Source organism: Polistes dominula, unplaced genomic scaffold, assembly GCF_049000335.1.
Source record: "Polistes dominula isolate Pdom_NZ unplaced genomic scaffold, Pdom_raw_medaka contig_80, whole genome shotgun sequence".
In the NCBI taxonomy this organism is placed as follows: Eukaryota; Metazoa; Arthropoda; class Insecta; order Hymenoptera; family Vespidae; genus Polistes; species Polistes dominula.
Window position 1 is genome coordinate 2,034,990 of NW_028301111.1, and position 22,753 is coordinate 2,057,742.

Here is a 22,753-nt window from a genome sequence, read left to right on the forward strand (position 1 = left end):
TTGTTTTAAAAAAAATAAATGAATCCTTTTATTGTCTTGTTTTATTATTTTTTTTTTTTAATTTTATCAAGCATTCTTTCAACTTTTTAAAAATTATATTTCAAATATTTGACGAATATTATTTCGAATTAAATAGAAATAAATGTAAGATTTGATTAATGTACTTTTGAAAAAAAAAATTTATTAATTGTATAATTGTTCTAATAAATGAATTAATCCTTTCTTTTTTTCTTTTCTTGTCTTGCTTTTTTTTTTCTTTTAAATTATATCACACATTCTCTCAACTGTTTAAAAATTATATTATTTGAAATAAATAAAAATAAATGTAAAATTGTTTGAAGTACTTCTAAAAAAAAAAAAAAAAAAAAACAAAATTTGATTACACGTTAACATAATTAATCATCTTTCCAAAAAATTACTCACATTTTATAGCTCATATTTTACAAAAAAAAAAAAATCATCTCTCGTATATTTTATAAATATTTCTAAAATCAAATAAACAAAACGAAAAACATAAAATTTCACAATAAAATGTATCACGACGAAAATTATTACTCGTTGAAAAGTTTCATTCTGACACAATTAAAAACATTCTCGTATATATTTTCCCTCATCTTTTTCTAAACAGACAATATTTTTCAAGTAAAAAAGACAGACCAAAGACCACAAAAAAAAAAAAAAAGAAAAAAAAATAGAAATGACAAAAAAAAAAAAGAAAACAAAAGAAAAGGAAGGAAACTACTTTTAATCCCCGCCCATATTATTCTTTCGCAAGATATTTCGACCAGTTAATTTTCTCAAGCTACCAGTAGAAATCAACGATGATTGGAGGAAAACATTCAGAAAGAAGAACCGTAAGTAAGAAGTTCCAGCATCTTTTCAGCCCTCCTTCTCCTCCTCCTCCTTCTCCTCCTCCTCCTCCCACATGCAACGCGTTTTTCATATCTCGCCTACGTTCACCCTAACCATCTCCCTTCTTGCTTCTAAACGTTGCTTTCAAGAGAACTGACTTTAACATCCTATGTCAGTTTAAATCTTTGACATTTCCAAGTTGCTTCTAAGACAATACACACAACCATAAACTAACAACTCAGTGTTAATTAACATATTTATATAATTGTTTGTTCTTATTAGCTATTCTCTTCTTTTGTATTGTTAATTATAGTTAAACAAGGTTTATTACATTTCTTTTGTGACAAGTGACAAACCCCATAACAACGTTCGTTAATTTATTTTTAATTTTATTTGTATTTGATTCCATTTTTAATTTATTTTAATTTAATTTAATTTACTTTATTTTATTTGTATTTTTATTTTATAATTATTATTCGAATAAATTCAATAAAAAGATAATTGTAACAATAAATAAAAATTAGCATAGTTTATAAAAATTACCTTGAAATAAAAAAAGGAAAAAAAATTAAAAATTCATTAAAGATGGAATCCTGGATTGACAACGTTAATACAAATCCAAAACTAACAAATGAAATAATAGAGTGGAATAATAAATTTTGGAATCGATCTTCAACATCGAATGTTGTTAATACTTCAAAAGAAATGGGGTCAACCATACTTACCAACCATCAACTACTTGCTCCATATTATGGCATTGGTGGTTATTCGCAGAACATCAATACAAAACAAAATTATTGTACTTACAGGTATACATACCTATTTATATAACTAATATTATAATAACTATATAATAATAACTAAATTATACATTATTAGGGGTAACTAAAAATCAATATATGTTTCTTAAAAAATAAAATATACATGTATATATATATATTAATCAAATTTGCAATGAGTCAAATTGGTTCAGTTCGTAAATCTAGTGTTCAAAATTATTTCTATTTAATAATAGTAATAATAATAATAATAATATTAATAATAATCTTTTGTAAAACGAAAGATGAATTAGATACAATACAATTGTATCGATAAATAATGTTGTACATTCTTATTTGTTTTATTTTATTTTTTTTATTATTTAAATCTTTTTTGTAATACGTCGTTCATAATTGGTAACTAAGAATCAACATATGTTTCTTAAAAAATAAAATATATATATATATATATAGTAATCAAATTTGTAATGAGTCAAATTGGTTCAGTTCGTAGATCAAGTGTTCAAAATCATTTCTATGTAATAATCATAATGATACAAATAATAATATTTTGTAAAATGAAACATTGTATTAATGCAATACAATTATCGATAAATCTTGCTGTACATTTGTATACGTTTGTTTTCATTTTTTTTCTCTTTTTCATTGAAATCTTTTTTGTATAATAAATCGTTTATAATTGATTAATACAAGGTGGAGTCAATATTATCAACAAAATTGTAATACACCAATCGAACAAAGATTTGATAAAGAAGATACAACAACAACGTTGTGTGGTGATATGTCTCCTGATTTTTTATCGGAAAAAAATATCTACAGTCAAGAAGTTACAGCTACTACCACCACCATTACCACCACTACTACCACCACTACTACAACAACAACAGCAGGAACGTTTTATCGAAAGGGAGAAATGTTACACTTTCCAAGAAATTTACAAAGTAACGTAACAGATAACGAAAGAGATACCAAGTTTCAAACTTGGCCAACAACTAACGCTCAATCACAAGTGGATCATCTTCTAAACTTTTCTTACGATGAAGAAGAAGAAGAAGAATCACGAATCATCGATCACGGTAAGTTTTGATAAGGAAAAAAAAATAGAAAAAAAAATAAAAAAAAATATATAAATAAAAGTAAATATATGAAATATATGAATACACGTGCACATAGATTGACAGCAAACAAACATACACATATAAGTTCTCTTCTTCCTTAAAATATAAAATATATATATATATATGAAATTCTTAAATAAAATATATTTTATTTGCATTTATATTTATATATTTATTTATATTAATACAAAATATCATTTATATAATATATAATTTATATTATATAAAAAAATATATTACATATTATATTGTAATATATTTATATTTATATTTATATTATAATAAAATATTTGTATTAATATAATATAATATAAAATATAATATATATTAAATTAAATATTATTTATTAAATTAAAAAATATATATATATGTATGAAAGGAAGAAAAATTTGTATCGAATTAGATCATTCGTGAAAATACCAAGTACCAATTCGTGCTAATTAAATGATCGATTAAATCGATCAATAAAAAAAGTTCAAATAATTTATTTTCTTATTTTCTTTCTTTTAACCCCATCGATTTCTCTCTCTCTCTCTCTCTCTCTCTCTTTCTCTTTCTCTTTTTTTTCTTTCGTAAAAGGGCAAGAGATGCAAGTTCTCGATCGAAGGGACATAAAAACGAAAGATTTTTATGATCAACTTTCGCATACCGACGACATTTGCTTGTTGATAATCCGTTTGCATTAACCGCTTTTATGGCTTTACCGTCGCCGATGAGGCTGTAAAGGGACCCAAACGTAGCCTAAATATTTATGAGGACGTTATATCAGCATTGGTACTCATTATAACCACGCAAATATTACGTAAGAAACTTGTGCCTAATTGTGTTAGCCCTTTATACTTTCAATTTTATTACCAAGTAATCGTTAATATTGAAACGATTATTCCACTTTGTGTTCTTTAACTTTTAAAATTATACGAAAAAAAAATTTTGTTTTATATATATATATATATATATATATAAGAATATATCTTTTTTTTTTTTTAAATATTAAAAATATTTTTCTTCTATTTTGATTCAATATTTTTTAATCACTTTGATTTATTTGTTTCCATTCATTTTTTTTTTCATCAATATTTGGTCAAATCCATGTGATTGGTATTTATTTATAAAAGTATTGCATTACCAGGGATATTAAATTAAAAAAAAATTAAATTAAAAATATTGAAATTAATTAATAAATTAAATTAAATTAAATTACAAATTAATATTCTAATAATAGCAAATATTTGGTATTATTTTAATGATATTACGTTTGATATTAATTTCAAATAATTTAATAATTTTTTGTTAAATTCAATGACGTTGTTTTATAGAATAAAATTAGAAAAATAAATATTAAATTAAAAAAAAATTAAAAATTAAATAATATATATACTCTATAAAATTAAATTAAATTAAAAATTAATATACTAATAATAACAAATATTTGTTATTATCTTTATGATATTACATTTATATTAATATGAAATAATCTAATTATTCTTTATAAAACTCTTTATTAATTTTAATGTAACATTGTTTTATAGAATAAAATAAGAAAATAATTCGATTTTATAAATACCAATCATATATTTTAAATATTAATTTAATAATTAGCAATCTAATAAAAATATCCTATTGTGAATAAATAAATATATTTGTATTTTGCTCAAATTAAAAGAACTGTAAAGTTACTAAAAATTACCAAAAGCTATTATTATTAAAAAGAACTTTATAATATTATAACTTTGATAAATATTATTTATCAATCGTACAATTAAATATTACTAAAAAAAAATCCTCAAAGTTCATAAACAAAATTTTATATCTTATTATCATTAAAATCAAATGATACTTAAAATTAATAAAATAAAAAAATCATTATTATTATCATCATCATCATTCTCATTCTACTCTAGTCATACTAATAATTATCGTTGTTATCAACAAAATTTCAACGATTGACGTCATTTAAGTAATTAAACTAGCCGACACTAGAAACAAAAAATAGCAAAAGAAATAAAAGAAAAAATGAATCAAGTTCTAAGGGTACTTCGTTAAACCAGCACACCGGAGTTCTAAAGCGGCAGTTTAGATATTTTTTTTTTTTTTTTTTTTAAACATATACGCGTATTTCAATGAAGCCAAACGTTTTAGAAGCGGCATCAACATCCCACACATAAACATACACAACATACACACAAGAGTTTATCAGTCGGCACGGTGTACTACTCACTACTTGTGCAATGACGCATCGAATATGAGGCTATTTTCATCAACACGCGGTATATAATACGACAAAAAGTTTGGTTCGTGGTAAAATCCTCTTGTCGTTCTAAGAAGAGCAGCAAGAAAATTGCACACTTTAAGAAATTATTCCACATGATCCTCCTACTACTTGACCAATCACATTTATTTATTTATTTATTTGTAATGATGAGACTGATGTTTAAACTGATCAATAATTGCAAATGTTTTAAATCAACATACTAAATTAAATTGAACAGAATATTTGTATATTAATTAATAATAATAATACTGATCAAGTGAATATTAATATTTCCAATATATATTTATGTTAAAAATTGATTTTGTTTATATTATAGAAAATAGAAGAACATCAAATAATACAGTTGACAGACCTCGCAAAGAGAGGACAGCATTCACGAAGCAACAAGTGTGTTATTTAGAAAATGAATTTGCACATGGCAATTATTTGACACGTTTACGACGATATGAGATAGCTGTTGCATTGGGTTTAACAGATCGTCAAGTAAGAATTATATTCAATAATTTATATTTTTATATTTTATAATTATATATTTTATACATGATATTTGTAACAAAATTATTGCTAAAATCTTATCTATCCTTATCTATTTGTATATTTAGGTTAAGGTATGGTTTCAAAATAGACGAATGAAGTGGAAAAGAACTAAAGGAAATGCAGTTAATTTACAAAACTGTAAAACGCTTTCTTGATACGCTTAATTATTACAACATACACATATTTAATTGTACATAATAGCTAATGTTACTTAATTTTTACTTGTAATAAGTTATGTGTCAATTCTTTTCAAAAATTTGTACATTACTTAAAACAAATGATCTAATATTTAACTGTATTAATTTAAGTTGTAATTAGTTTTGTAAGGAACCAAAAAAAAAAATGAATAAAATATTAATGAAAATCACATTAAAGAATTAAAATATGAAACCCCATTATGTCTGTTCATCGACACAGTCAACCACTGGTGTGAATTTTAAATCAATACCTTTTGCTTTTAACTTCTCCTCCAACTTTGTGAGATTTCGTAAACATTTCTTCTTATACTGTTTGTGCTTATTGTCACTTATTATGGAATTTCTATCAGCAGTTATCTTCTTTCTATTTATCGCTGTGGGATATGCAGTCTGTGACCAACTTTTTCCAACGAAGAAGCCAAAGTGTTGTTTCTCTGGTGGTATGTATGTTGCTAAACGTTTATTGTACAAAATAAATTAATGGTATATATGTTGTTACGTGTTATCAAACAAAATTATATTAATGTTAAGTATGTTGGTAAACATCGAACAAATTATTTTCATATTGCACTGTGATCTAACATAAACTAATATAAATATCTTTCAGTAATTTACCAGAACATTATTGAACAAAATAAATTAATGATATGTATGTTATCGAACAAAATACTTTCATACCACATTACACTGTAACATAACAACTAATATTTCTATATATAAATACCTTTCATTAATCTACCACACATAAGATAATTATTCATTGTTTCTGCTGCTATTTTAGCAACCTCAGGAACTACAAATTCAACGTAACCAAAACCACGGCTTCTTCCAGTCTACAAAATGATAAAATGGTATAAAGTATGTGTGTGCATCGAAGAAACCAAATGTATGCAAATTGAGTACGTACCTTGCTAGACCTTACAAGCCTTACTCTGGTAACTCTACCAAATTGTGAGAAAAAGTCTTTCATTTGTTCTTCAAAGAACCCATGTGGTATGTGACCAAGGTATACAACCCCTTTTTTAAAAGTAAATGGAAGCTTCTTTCTTGCAGTTTTCTTAATAAGTGATTCTTTCAACTTATCTCTTGCTGATCTATTTTCAATTTGTTTTTTCTATAAAAGTATTTGAAATCAAGAATGTATTTACTATTGATATTAAAAAGGTATTCTTAGAAAAATGTATAATTATAAATGAATTCTAACCTCAATAACTTCTTTCACATTTTTCACAGCTTTTTTTAATGCCGATTCACCAGAATTTTTGGAAACTCTTGTCTTATTAGACACAGCTTTTCTAAGAGCTTTATCTCTTAACACTTTTGTTGCACTTTTTATTTTCATTTTGATAAATTATTATTTCACATAAAACACAACACCACGTGCACACACGAGCGAGCGAGCGATTGATTAGACGATTCTCCACTAGGCTGCGCAAACGACATCTGAGTGTAGCTACTGCTAATGCGACGTTCTGATTGGTCGAGTAAAGTGCAGGAAATTCAACAGCTACATTACTTCGCATTTTTTATATATTTGAATTTATTATATTAATTATAAAAATAATAATTGATCAAAGATGTAAATAAATAAATATATATATATGTTTTATATTTAAATAAAATGCATTAATAAAAATATTTGGTTATGTGAAATAGAATTGAAAAGACTATTAAAAAAATATTTTTCTTTAGGAAATCAAAAAAGAAGAAATGAAGTTTTAATCTTTTCATTTGCTTTAACTAAAATCTATATTGTATCAAACGATTTAAAAAATATAACATGTATTCATCGAGATTCTAAATAAATCTTAATGATAGGATTTAATATAAACATAAACAAAATTCTAGGTATACCATTAACATGCATCATGTTTAAATTAAAACAAAAAAACTAATTGGAAAACAATGAGAATCATCAGATTTTAAAAATGTTTTCTTCTTTTTTTTTTTTTTTTTGATGAAATATTTTATGTTTACAAGTATTTATCCTGGGTTTAAAACATCAATCGATATTTGTCGTTTTCTATTTTTATTATTTCAATTTATAAAGTTGCATATATATATATATATATATATATATATTTGTAGTTTAAATGTGGCAAAAAAAATGATATTCTTTCTTCTCCTTATTCTTTCGGATGAGACCATATTTATAAAAATCAATGAAAAATAAAGCCAAAAAATATTTTTTTAAAACATTTTTATGTTAGGCTTGTGAGATGAACAGTTTTAATTAAATTTTCATATTAAAATATATAAATTATTGAAAATAAGAATAAATTAAACCAATATGGAAGAAATTCTTAAGCTTTTCTATTATTGGTAGTAGTATATCTCAAATGGTATTCAACCCTTTTCCTAAATGCATGAAAATTCTCATTCTCTGACATTTTTATGGTAAGTAAGGCAATCTGAAAATCATATTGTTGGCTATAGTCTCTCGAAATGTATATAGGCAACAGTTCCCATAGGACGTGAAATAAACTAAAAGAAAAAGAAGAAGGATAAGAAGAGATGAATAAAATAGAAAATGGATTAAACTGTTTAGATAATAAATTGTTTGAGTATATTAAATGAAAATCAATAGATTTTTACTTAGAAAATATTTGTATTGCTTCATAATTCTTATTTCTTTCTTTTCTTTTCTTTCGGATTTTTATTCAATATTTTATTTTCCAAATGGAATTTTCTATCTATGTTGTAACTTACGTTTCCTTATTCTACCGTATAACATTAATCCATCTATTAAAACTTTTAGTAATATGCGGGTACTTAAAATTAAGAATATGCTCTAGTGAGATTGAAATTTCAAAAGTTTATCTCATATCAATATTTTGGAACCTACATTTTGATTTAGTATGCACGAATAAAATAACATTATTCTTTTTATTCTAATATCATACTGTTTAAACTTATAATTATGATTTAATTAATATTAATTAGATTATTTTAATGAATATATATGCATATCATCTTCTTCTTCTTCTTTTTTTGTTTCTTTAGTTAGGACGTGTTATTATTTCACATATAATTATATAAATATTTAAATTAACTTTATGATAATTAATAAAGATAATAAAAATAAGCAAACTATAGCATGATACAACTTAGGAACGAAAAATAACGTTATGAATAATATTATTGAATAAAAAATAACATTTGAATTTTCTCAGTAAATTAGAAATTTTAAAAATGTGTTATAAAAAGAGGGTGAATGTAAAGAAACAGAGATGAGAGGTAACAAGGGTTGTACGTTGCTATTGCGCATGCATGTTTGAATGAACATGCTTTTCAAGGCTTCAGTATCTCCGTCGAGGCTCGTGGGAACGGTACCCAATGAAAACCTCTTGCTTTTATTTTAGTTATATCAATCTAAAATAGGATAGAACGTACACGATGTGTTAGAATCAAACAACAAAAATACAAAAATAAAAAAAAATAAAAATACAATTAATCAAATTAAAAACAAACATAAATAATCAATATTAATCATTTTATTGTATTTTTTTTTTTTTTTAATTTGAATTTACGAAATGATCGATATTTGATTTCGATCCAAAGGAAACTTTTTATTAAAAAGAAATGTTTAAATCATAATTTTCATCTTATCATTTTTAATTTTTACTTGGTGATTTTTTAAATTATGGTGTATGCTTGGTGGTCACCATTTATTGATAAAGAAAGGACACGAGATATGAGAATTCATGCGTGTAATTTTGTAATCAATTTTTCTAAAGAATTTTATTGTCCAAAGTAAAAGTGCAATATAAAAATCGTCGTTTTTTTTTTTATTTTTTTTTTTTTTTTAGATTATATCAATGCCTTAAATGTGTTTCAAATTAAACAAGAAACAATTATAAATTATATTATAAATAGAATTTTCACATTGTGTACAAATTAATGGTGCTGAATGTTAATTAACGTTATAAATTATTCATCAATTAAATAATAATAATAATAATAATAATAATAATAATTAAATTATTCATTTGAGATCGTCAAAAAGATCATTGTCGAATATTTAGTTGATAAAGGAATAATCAACATTGTGAGAGATTCTATTTAATTGTAAATAAATAAATGTGAATTAACATAATAAAAATTCAAGAGGAAAATACGAGATCAGTTTCATTTAATACATCTATATATATATATATATACGTTATGAATAAAAACTGATGGAAGATTTAAAAGAGAAAAATGATGTTATGATCGTATTATATTAAATACAAGAGTTTTACTACAAACTGTAAAAAAAAAAGTACTTTGAATTTATAAAAAGTTCACATTTATCATCTCTCAAATTTATCAAAGGATTTCTTGTGTGTCTGTGTGACAATACTCTTAACAAGACTGTACAATAATAATAATAATAATAATAATAATAATAATATAAAAATAATATAATCTATAATAATAAGAAAACAAACAAATTATTGTTAAAAATACAATCTAAATAATAATTTATTAAAAAAAAAAATTGAAATAATTCAAAAGATTAATTAATTTAATTTAACTCATACACATACATTTCATAATTTTATAAATAAATTGTTTCACAAAAAAAACTTCGCACCTAATTATAAGAACCAAAAAAAAAAAACAACAACAAATGCATTAGTTAATTAAAATTAAAATTTAAATGAAAGAAGTTTGTCTGTTTTTCTTTTTTTCTTTTTTTGGTGACAATTGTATTATTCAAATATTTAATATTCGTGCAAAAGTTGAGAATCTAATTATTAAGTAATTAAATCCGAGATTATGGTGTCCAGTGTGTGAATGAATTTCTATGGATAAAAAATATTGGACAGTGTTTTTATTTAAATCTACATAAAGTGTTGGATTAAAAAAATATGAAAAGTGTGAATTTGTTTCATTTGTACAATTGTAGTACGTTCGTTTTAAAAACTAACGTATCAACATTAACAAAATTAAATTACAGCGAACTTATCTCGTTGTTAGATGAAACATTGCCATTGTTAAAGGTATCAGAACAAGATGCATTTTTCGAATGTTTTCACGGTGAACAAGAACGTCCATATGATTTACCATGGTGGCAAAAACTTTCATGGTCATTGATCTTTGCTATTATTTTATTAATAGCAACCGGTGGAAATATAATCGTCATGTGGATAGTACTTGGTAAGAGAAAATATATATATATATATATTTATTTTATAAAAGTAATTTGTGATATTTACGATAGAAAAAATGTGTCATTAAATATCATTGTAATATTAGACGAGACATTTTTCTTCAAAGTAACAAATTCTTTTCTATCATTTCATTTAAATGAGAGTTGAGATAACGATTACGATAAAAATATTTACGAATTGTGTTTCAACGAAATCATAGATTATTTATTTTTCTTATTTTGTTTTTTTCTTTTACAACATTTATTTAATTTTGCGTATGGGTTTGTTTATTTTAAAAAATTAAATAAATTAAAAATTAATATAATTATATATTATTTATAATTTAATATTATTTTATATATTTAAAATATATATAAATTATATAATATATTATAAATTACATATGATATATAATTATATTAATTTTTAATTATTATTATTATTATAAATAATATATTACATTAAATATAAATTAAATATATTATTTTTTAATTAATACAAAATAATAATTACATATAATTGTATATTATATTTTGTAATATTATTATTTTTAATAATTATATAATTATATTAGAAATTTCAAATGAAATTATTTTACGATACAAAATTCCTTAGTTTTCGTCTATTTACTTTTTTAATTAAAAAAAAAAAAAAAAAACACATACACACACATTTCATTTTCATATTAAAATATAATAATTTTCTCTCTGATTAAAAATCAAAACTCATTGCTAAACGTTTCATAGATATTATCAGTTAAAAAGTACTATTTTGATGATTTCAAATTAGTTTAATAGTTTAAATTATCTAAATAAGAAGGGATTTATTTTATCAATGAAAATATATCTCTCTTTAAATATCTTTCAAGATAACTAACGTCTAATTAACGATATAAAATAATCATGCGAAAATCAACGTCAATCATGATTTCATTTTCATTGTTTCAGAAATAGAATTAATTACCTCACTTGATATTCGAGTTAAGTGACTCGTCATTTATACATGAATTAACAAATATAGAAATCTTATACCTAATCGATCGACGAAATACGTAGAAAGAAAGATATTACGTTACAGAAAATGATTTACGTCTTTTGAAGGATTTTCTTATCCTCGAACATATATTTATTACCATCATAACGATACTCTCTCTCTATCTTTTTTTTTTTTTCTGTATCACAATACACTTATGGTTAGAAAGACACTTTAAGGGGTCAGGGGTAGGGGAGGGGCAGGGGGAGGGGATGGGAACAAAAAAAAGAAGGGTAGATATCTGACATATATTACACGTTAACAAAACTGATATACTATTCTTACATAAGAAAGAAAAAGTTCTTTCTTCATGTTATCCATTGTTAAATAAAATTCCAAAGTATACGTATATATTATGTAATATTTTTGTAATTTTTTTTTTTTTTTTTTTTTTGGTAAAAATGAAGACAATTTTAGCTGTTTGAGGTTAAACCTACGCATTTCAAGTGGGCGTAAACAGTTGAATTAATTAAAATTAACAACTCACTGATCTCACACGTTGTTATTTAAAGGTTTACATTAATTAATGTATTTATTGTGTTAGGAAAAAAAAACAAACAAACAAAATTACTTTACTAATAATCCTATATTTTATGTATAAAAATGTAATATGAAAAAAGAAAAGTAATACGATTAAAAACGTATGTATATAGTAAGAAAACATAACCTAATTATCGTGTAATGTGAAATTAACGTAGAAATATTATGTAAATTGAAAAATATAAAAAGAAAAAGAATATATGAATATAAAAAAAAAAAGTATTACAAATAACAAAATTTGTATTGAGATCTTTAGCAGAGGCGTGGCCTAGCAATTATACCTATCTAATTTAATTTTGAATTTAGCCACCAGATAGCGTATTCAAGTGCTAAAGATCCCACTTGGCGTAGCAATTCGACCGATTTACTTTAATTTTGAATTTAGCCACCAGATAACGTATTCAAGTGCTAGAGATCCCAATAAATTATATTAAATATATTGTTCAATACATAAAATAACTTTTATGTGATTTATTTTGATTTAAAATAATATTAAACATTTACAATAAAAACATATTATATATAATATCAGTAATTAAAAGATAAAAGAATAATAAATATTCTAAAATATTATTTATCATTCGATCCAATATTTTTCCCTTAAAGCTTCCAATTAGCCTTGCAATTTATTCTCGCTTTGAAATTTTTATTCAAACATTTCTATAGAAGACATAGATATATATCAATTATAATATATATATGTATAATCTTTTTATGCATAAAATAAGCGTTTGTAAACGACAGGATTATGAAAAAAAAGAAAAAAAAGAAAAAAAAATTTTATGCAAACATCATGATTGCATGCTTCGTTATCGATCTTTTACTTCGAGTATTGGGAGGGAAAAAAACATATGTGTGTTTGTATTTCTTTTTTTTTTTTCTTTTTTTTTTTTGTTTTCTTGTTAACAAGTTTCTTCATGTATTCGATGAAAAGATTGCCACACTTTACTTTTTCATTATAAATAACATTGACATATGTGTGTAATTAATATTCAATAAAAAAAAAAAAAAAAAAAAAAAATAAAGAAAAAAAACAAACAAACTGTAATCGTAATAATAACTAGTTTATCTAGATTATTTTCTTTGATGACAAATTTATTGACATAAAAACGACGAACACAGGACAGAGTATCAAAAAGGATATGATTAATACAAGTCGTAGAAAAAAGAAAGTTTCTGACCGAGGAGAGTGAGAGAAAACATTGATGATGATCCTCAAATCTTTTCCCTCCCCTTCTTCTTTATTTTTTTTTTTTTTTTTTTTTTTTTTTTTTTATTATAGACTGAATTTTTGGACTTACGTGATTTTTATATAAATCCCTAACGCCTCCCCTACAACGTCGAGAATACACAAAAATTCGACGACGATGGTGACACGTGTCAATGATAGGTAACTTTCGACATTTATCATTTTTGTTCAAACTTTCTTCATATTTTTTTTCTACTTTTTTTTTTTTTCCTTTTCTTTTTCTATAACAATATAATTGCAAACAGAGTATTTTTATAATATATCGATACAACAATTATAAAATTATATAATTATAAAAATGTTGATTAATTTTGATTATAATAATATATAAAAAATAATATTTCTATTAAGTAAGATGTTTTTTATGTTTTTTTTTCTTAATCATTTTGATAAATCATTTTGATAAATCATTTTGATAAATCATTTTTATAAATCATTTTTATAAATCATTTTTATAAATCATTTTTATAAATCACATTATCATTTTACGTTCATTTCTATTGTTCTTTTGTTCCTACGAAATACAATCGTTCTTATTTGTCACATGTTAAAAATGATAAATAAAATCAAAAAATGATAAAGTGGATTTTCGATAATAGATGGTTTAAAAAAGAAAGAAAAAAAGAAAAAAAAGAAAAAAACCTTGGAGGTCGTAGAAATATGTCTTTTTTTTTTCTTTTTTTTTTTTCACGTTCAGTTATCGGACTAGATAGAAAACGAGTATCGTGAAATATTGATTTAAAAAAAAAAGAAAAAGTTAGATAAAATGGAGAATATATTATGATCGATTTTTTTTTTTTTACTTAATAATTTTCACTTAAACTAAACAAAAAAAAAAAAAAAGAAAGAAAAAAAGAGAAAACAACAAGAAAAATTCGTGTAAAAATAATTGAGATAATTAAAGTCTGTAAAAAAAGTTTCTTTTGTTGTATTTTTGAACAATTTGTGTTTTTTGTTTTTATTTTTGAACAATTTGTGTTTCTTGTTTTATTTTTGAACAGTCTGTTTTTTGGTTTTTTTTTTCTTGGTTTATTTTACAACAACTTTTTATTTAAGAAAAGGAGAATTTTTTTTTTGTATTACAGACACATTTATTATAAGTTTATTACGTGAGTATAGAAGCTGAATCAACATTAGAGGGAAAAAAATTAAAGGTGTGGGTGAAGAACTTGCTTATTTTATCGTTGGAGAAATTTAATGGTTACACAAATTACTTTTACGAAGGACGAATAAAAATGTTCGGTAATATCAGAAAAAACACTTATCACACCCATTTTTTTGTTGTTTTTTTTTTTTTTTTTTTTTTTTTTTTTCGTTGGACCCTTTCTTCTTGTTCTTCCTCTCACCACCAATCTGTATAAAATGTATAATTATATTATCAAAGATTGTAATCAATTTTTATGATATTTTTTTCTTAAGTATATATACGGTATCTAATAAATTTGATATTAATTCGATTAAAAAAATTTGATAAATAGATAATTTAATTAAGACATTATATACCTTTCCATTTTTATTTTTCATTTATGTTTTTTAATATTACAAAATTATTTTGTTTTGTAATAAGAGAAAAACAAAAATTTAAAAAGTAGTTTCAATGATGCAGAACAAAAAAAGAGAAATAAAGAAGGAGAAAGAAAATACAAAGTAAAAGATAAAAAAGATTTTTAAAAAGTAATTTAAATGATCCAGAAAAAAAAAACAGAGAAAGAGAGAAGATACAAAGTAAAAAATAAAAATATTTATAAAAAGAGATTTAAATGAAGCAGGAAAAAAAAGAAGAAATAAAAAAAAGAAAATACGAAATACACAAAATAAAAAATAAAAATATTTTTAAAAGGTGGTTTAAATGATGCAGAAAACAAAGAAAAAATTACAATATAGAATAAAAATTAAAAAATATTTTTATATTCAAGCTAATTTTAATTATTTCTCGTCCATTAAGAACAAGTAAAAATTAAAATTTCATTATTGTATGGACGATGCTCCAAACTGTGTTATCCAGATGCTCTAGAGTACATCTTATGAATATTTAACTATTTCCCTTTTCATTTCTTGTCCCTTTTTCTTCATCTCTTTCTCTCTATCACACTCTGTTTCTCTTTATTTTTCTCTCACTTACTCTCACCTTTCTCAAACATAACAAATTTATTTGTTTCGTATCCTATGTTCGTGGTTAGTTATTTTTCTTTCTTTTTTTTTTTTGTTTTCAATATTGCCAGTATATTATTTACATAATTTAAATTTATGTAAAAAAATTTCAAGAAGAAGAAAAAAAGAATAAAACAAAAGAACAAGCCAATCACAGATACAATAAAAAAGAAAGCAAAAGAACAAGCCAATTACAGATACAATAAAAAAAACAAAAGAACAAGCTAATCACAGATACAATAAAAAAGAAAACAAAATAACAAGCCAATTACAGATACAATAAAAAAGAAAACAAAAGAACAAGCTAATCACAGATACAATAAAAAAGAAAACAAAAGAACAAGCCAATCACAGATACAATAAAAAAGAAAGCAAAAGAACAAGCCAATTACAGATACAATAAAAAAGAAAACAAAAGAACAAGCTAATCACAGATACAATAAAAAAGAAAACAAAAGAACAAGCCAATTACAGATACAATAAAAAAAACAAAAGAACAAGCTAATCACAGATACAATAAAAAAGAAAACAAAATAACAAGCCAATTACAGATACAATAAAAAAGAAAACAAAAGAACAAGCTAATCACAGATACATTAAAAAAAAAACAGAAAAACAAAAGAGTAAGACGATCATAAATAAAATAAAAGAAAAAAAACAAATAAAGCAATAAAGTTCCATTGCAAATTTTTATTAGAAACTAGTTGAAATCACTTGTAAACGTTTAAAACTATTTGCATAAATAAATTGAAACGATACTGTTAAAGTATATAAGTAAAAGTTATACACATAAATAAACAAATGAAGCAATAAAGTTCCATTGCAAATATTTATTAGAAATTCGTTCAAATCACTTGTAAACGTTTAAAACTATTTGCATAAATAAATTGAAACGATACTATTAAAGTAAATACATAAGTAAAAGTGTAGGATACACATAAATAGATATGCAAATGGATACTTTGATTTATTTTCAAAATAGTCAATGATTACAACGAGCAATTTTAACTGAAAGTAGTATCACTTTGCCATTACGATAACGTTACAAACATTACCGTTCTTTTTTTTTTTTTATATGTTAAACTTAAATTGAATTTAAATAGAAAGAAGAAACACAAATTTCATGGAAACTTTAAAAGATAGAATAATCTACAAATAATAGATTCATTAAAGAAACAACTAACGTGAATTTTAAATAAAAAAAATTAAATAAAATAAAATCAATTGAAAGAAATTCGATGTAATTCTTCGAAAGAGATTTAAACTTTTAAAATGACTTAATTTAAAATTCTTTTGATAATTAATTACGACTTATAATTATACGATTTAATAATTAATTATTAGTTAATGAAAATTGAATGAATCATATATTAATAAAAATAATTAATTAAAAATTATATAAAAATTTTATAATATATAAATATATGTACAGTATTCGTTAAAAAATAAAAAATAAATTTATACTTATTTATTTAATTAAATATTAAATTATATTGTTCTTAATTATTTTATATTTTAATTTTCATTTTTTTTTATAGCACATCGTCGGATGCGTACAGTTACCAACTACTTCTTGGTAAATCTCTCGTTGGCAGACCTGATGATGTCATTATTTAACTGCGCCTTTAATTTTATATATCTTCTTAACTCTAATTGGCCCTTTGGGGTCGTCTACTGCACCATCAACAATTTTATTGCACCCGTGACCGTCGCTTCAAGTGTCTTTACCTTAGTGGTAATATCTTTCGACAGGTATGCCCTCAATCTTCTATCTTTTTTATTTTATTTATTTATTATTTTGTTGCTATATTTCTTCTTCGTCTTATATTAAACATTATTTGCATATTCATACATAATTTTTTCCATATATGTATGTGTATATGTGTTTTGAAATTTTTATACAACGTTGCATTTGCATACAACTACGTTTTCATTACATAAATTTATTTATAAAATAATTAATTATTTAAAAAAAATAAAGTAAAAAGATACAGGTAAGTTCAGTGCCATCTGTTGGTCATAGATTTCGATGAGTGTGCGAAACATTTGAACATAACCTCAACTTTATTATACCGCAACGTCATATTTTGACGATGATATTTTTAAATTGTCAAGTAAAAACGTCTTGAGTTAGTACTTAAGTTAAGTTAAGAGTCTTTCACTTACGTGAAAGAGTTTTTCTTTAAACAATTATTTCAGTATAATTTATTCCAATTTTCTTCGATTCAATCTAGAATATTGATGTTCATTGTAACGTCAATAATAATTTAGTAGTTGGTTGGATTTAACGTCAATTCAAATTCTGAGTTTCATTCTAGGGGATTTGCTTTTCACTAAATCGAGAGTTTCAATTAATTTGTGTGGTATTTGTAATAAAATATATTTTTTTTATGTTATATGAGTATTTTAATATACAATTAATACGATAATTGATATATTATATATTTGTTGTTGTTGATATTATTGATATTAAATTATTAAATAATAATAATAATAATAAATGTAGAATAATATTAATTTATTAAAAATATTATATTATATTAATTATTTAATATTAAATGACATTAATATAAATTGTGATTAAAAATATTTAATTAATTTAATTTAATTTAATTTAATTTAATTCAATTTAATTTAAATATATATTTAATTTTTTATATTAATAAATAATTTTATTAATAATTGTATTAAATGTTAAATAATAAATTTTTATATTAAATTATAAATAAATAGAAATAATTCTATAAAATAATGTAGATTGTTCTCATATTTGTTGATTTTCAAACAAAAAATCAACTTTTTAATATTAACTCGTTTGTTTATTAACATTTGTAATGTGTGTCACTCATTGACATACTTTGAACAGAATTAACAAACGATTATGTTACTATAGTTGCATAAATTTGAATAAGATAAGGTTAAAAGATCTTTCTTTTTCTTTTTTTTTCTTTTTTTTTCTTCTTTTATTCCTTTCTATCTTTTTACAAAATCAATCGGACTTACAAGAAAACTTATCGATACGTTTTTATATCTATTCCGACTTTTAGAAAATGAAACTTTTTCCTATTCTTTTCTACTTTTCTTCTAAATCGATGAAATTTATGAGAAAGAGAATGAGAACATGTAAAATGAAAAAATATTACATTACAACATTTTGCGAATGAAAAGAAGAAAAAAAAAGAATTAACAAAATTACACAAAAAATCATGTAACATAACGTTGCAAAAATTTCGCATTTTTCTCTTGTTAATAATTTTTTTTTTTTTTACAAAATTTTTCAAAAAAAAAAAAAAGAGCAAAAAGAAAAATACAGTAGTTTAAATATTCGTGGTTTCTAAAATGGCAAGGTTCAGGTGGTCGTGTTAAATCCAAATAAAGTAAAGCAGAGTTTCGTGTTTCATGAAAAAGAAAATAGTAAAATGAAAAAAAGAAAAGAAGAAAAAAGCAACAGCAACGAAACGGAAGTTGATATTTTTTTCTGTTGATATATTTTTGCAATCCTTTCGCAATATATTCCAGTTTACCTTTATTATCGTTTAACTTGTTTATCCTTAGCACGTAACATATAAGATGCAAGTGTAATAAGATTTTGAATAACACAGTGAAACCTATTACATCAATAATGTAATTTATTCTTTGTATTTTCTTTTTATTTTTTTAATTCCATTCCTTTAAAAATTTAATCCAATAACAATTGAGATCTTTTTCTTTTCTATGTTTTTTGATTTTTTTTTTTTTTGTATAAAAAAATACAGAAGAAAATATTATTCATATATATGAAATAAAGTAAAATAGCAAAATATTAGGTTAGAAAATAAATAATTGCAGGTATTATCGATAGATGGCATTTTTAAAATTGAAAATTCAATTCAATAACAATTGAAATCTTGTTCTATTTTCTTTTCTTTTGTATAAACAAATAAAGTAAAAAATATGATTAATATACATATAAAATAAAATATCAAAATATTAGGTTAGAAAGTAAATGATTGAGGATTTTATCGATAGGTGGCATTTTAAAATCAGCAATGACTTAATTGCTAACCTACTAATAATAAATAATATAAGTAAAAAAAAAAATAAAGTAAAAACTATTATTAATATATAAATTAAAATAACAAAATAATAGTAAAAATTGTTTTATAATTAAAAAAAAAAATGAAGTAGAAAAATATTTTTACAAATCAAAATTTAATTATGAGAATTTATTCATATATATAAATATTATAGTTTTAAATTATGGGGGTACTGTAAAGCAACTTTATTCGATAGAAATCTTAAATGTATTAAAGAGAATTATCTCTCTCTCTTTCTCTCTCTCTCTCTCTCTTAGTTTCTCAATCTTTCTCTTTCTCATCTTTTCACAGTTGAGAAACGGTAGATTTATTGAAGTTAATAATAATATTTGCTAATGATCATTATGGTCGAATAATTAAAGTAAAAGAAGATCTTTGACTATTTCACCGTTTAGAAGATAACCTATATACTTTGAGAAAATATATTTTTTTATTCATAATTCAATTCATTATTCAATTTGTTTATAAAATGATTGAACGACAAATATAAATAATGTCTAATTTTTATTTGTTCGATAATAATATTTACAATTTAATTATTCAACAAAATGAATTATTTCATAGTTCAATTTATTGAATAATTCATTGACACTCAAATTTTTTTATTTTATTCAATAAACATTCAAAAAAAAAAAAAACACGTTCATCATCGATATCATCTTTTTTATTTAACAATTGTACAGATATTTATTTTTATTTGTACAAAGTGTTAAATAAAAAAATGTCAAAATCGAATTACCAATAATTGAAGTGAAAATTAGAATAAAAACGTTAGGTTAGGTTAATTTTTACAAATCAAAATGCAATTTGTTAAAGTTTACAATTATTTGACAAAGTAAATAATTATAAAGATATTATTTTTTATTTGTAATTAAGTGTCAAAAAATTGAATTACCAGTAAGCGAAATTGTGAAAGAAAAAAGAAAACAAGTTAGGTTAGACTAATTTTACAAAAATAAAAATTCAATTTGTTCAAGTTCTTCATTCTGTTATTTCTAATGAAAGTAATTAATGATTGATTTTACGGAAGATCTTTTTTCATTTGATTAAAAACTTATCGAAACAATTTTCATTAGAAACTTCACTCTCGCGATTCCTTTTCTTTTTTTTTTCTTTTTTTCTTTTCGTGTGTTTTCCTTTCAAACTTCTACGCAGTTTATAAAACTATGTCGATTAGATATTATGATCCTGTCAGTTGCAGATGTTCTTTTTAAATGTTCCTTTTTTCTTTATTGTTTTTTTTGTTTTTGTTTTCCTAAATGAACTTATTTTCTTTTTCTTTTATTTTTATTATGAAAAGAATTCATATCTCAGACCTAAAAGAAAAAAAAAAGAAAAAAGAAAAAGAAAAAAAAACAAATCAAAAGAAAAATAATTGAAAATATTTTACTAAAGATAAATTTTTGTTTGTTTCTTTGTATTTTCAAATAATACACGTGCATTGATAATTAAAGATAGATTTTAATATCTAATGAAAAATTGCTGCATGAGACATTTTTATTTTCTCAAGGACGATATATACAAGGTGGGAAGAAATAATCTCGATTGAAATTTTAGGGGTGGAAAAAAATTGTTTTTCTAAGATTCCCTTCTTTTTTTTTTTTTTTTTATTTGAGATAAGATGGCTTTTAAAGAATTCTTTTGTAAGCTTACAAGCTATAAAGCATATGATACTTTATCTTTAAAAAAAATGAGAGAAAGAGAAAGAGAATGAGAGAGAGAGAGAGAGAGACAGAAGAAGAAGAAAAAAAGCAGCGAATCCGACGTTTTTCATTATGTTTTAAAATCATTTTTTTTCTATTTTTTTTTTTTTTTTGGGGTTTCTTTTATACGTCTATTTAATTATTTCAATAAAAATGTGAAAATATGATATTCCTTTTTTTTCCTTTTTTTTTTGTTAAACAAAATCAGAGAATGTTCGTATTCAGAAACATATAAAACATTCTTTTCTTGTATGAGAACTATCATCACGAAATACGTAATCCCATATTACAAAATCTCCTCTTGTTTTTGACATATTTTTCACTACAATAAAAGAAGCAATTGTTAATACTTAATTAAATGGAAAATAAATCCTTTAAAATAATTATTCGATATTATTTTATAATACATGTTGAGAAATAAAATTACTATTTTTCTATACTTCATTGTCAGTATTATATCTGTTATATATTATCAATATACATATGATTATTCATTTTATAACAAATGAAAAGAAGAATCATCGTGGGTAGAAACCAAACGCAATGTATAACCCAATTAATTAGATCATATTTATTAAATTAAAAAGAAAGAACAAGCATCATTCTCATTGTAAAAGAGAAATTCAATTTTATATATGCAAAGTGATTCATCAGCTATTGCCACCTAAATACCTCCGAAAATATGACAGTACCAGAATTATTATTATTATTATTATTATTAATATTTAAATAAAATAAATAAAAATCTGGAAATGTTTTCTTTAACAAATTAACTGTGCGTTGACGTGTATAATCGTCACGAATAAGTGGCAAAACAAATATATTCGTCATGGTTATTTAAATTGTAATTTTTTGTGAAAAAAAAACGAAACATAAGTTGCATAAAGTTGCATAAAAAAATTCAGTATTACAATATGATATTAGTATTTTTTGGTTAGGTTCAGCTATTTTCAAGATTTATTGGTTAACTTTGTTTTTTTAAATACAATGTTATATTTTAGTACTCATTTTCGGATAGCGGGTGTCAAGACGAATTTAACGATATGCAGCACTAATATTTTTGAAAGTCAACGAAGGTAGAAACTTGCGAAAAAGTCGGTTGCACGTCAGGT

The 22,753-nt window shown here is 22.8% G+C and overlaps 3 protein-coding genes across 4 annotated transcripts in view; 2 read left to right on the forward strand and 1 right to left on the reverse strand.

Moving 5' to 3' along the window:
* Positions 1 to 1,450: 1,450 nt before the first annotated feature.
* On the forward strand, positions 1,451 to 5,916 carry btn (buttonless). The gene is made up of 4 exons (XM_015330866.2): positions 1,451 to 1,661; positions 2,325 to 2,707; positions 5,338 to 5,504; positions 5,624 to 5,916. The coding sequence occupies exons 1-4, from the start codon at positions 1,558 to 1,560 to the stop codon at positions 5,711 to 5,713; spliced, it is 744 nt and encodes a 247-aa protein (XP_015186352.2). The 5' UTR covers positions 1,451 to 1,557; the 3' UTR covers positions 5,714 to 5,916.
* Positions 5,512 to 7,169, reverse strand: LOC107071677 (MKI67 FHA domain-interacting nucleolar phosphoprotein-like). The gene is made up of 4 exons (XM_015330869.2): positions 6,960 to 7,169; positions 6,663 to 6,869; positions 6,480 to 6,588; positions 5,512 to 6,207 (listed from the first exon to the last, which is right to left on the reverse strand). Exons 1-4 carry the CDS (start codon positions 7,095 to 7,097, stop codon positions 5,954 to 5,956), a joined length of 708 nt encoding a protein of 235 aa, XP_015186355.2. The 5' UTR covers positions 7,098 to 7,169; the 3' UTR covers positions 5,512 to 5,953.
* Positions 7,170 to 10,289: 3,120 nt separating this feature from the next.
* LOC107071673 (tachykinin-like peptides receptor 86C) overlaps positions 10,290 to 22,753 on the forward strand; it is a 216,674-nt gene continuing 204,210 nt past the window's right edge. The window contains exons 1-2 of one of the 2 annotated variants that reach the window (XR_016178007.1): positions 10,290 to 10,897; positions 17,401 to 17,614. Coding sequence is in view for 1 of the 2 variants with exons in the window: in XM_015330865.2 (XP_015186351.2) it covers positions 10,609 to 10,897; positions 17,401 to 17,614 (503 nt within the window). In the remaining variant the exon portion in view is untranslated. The remainder of the gene's footprint in view (positions 10,898 to 17,400; positions 17,615 to 22,753) is intronic. The other variant, XM_015330865.2, reaches the window with a different exon arrangement.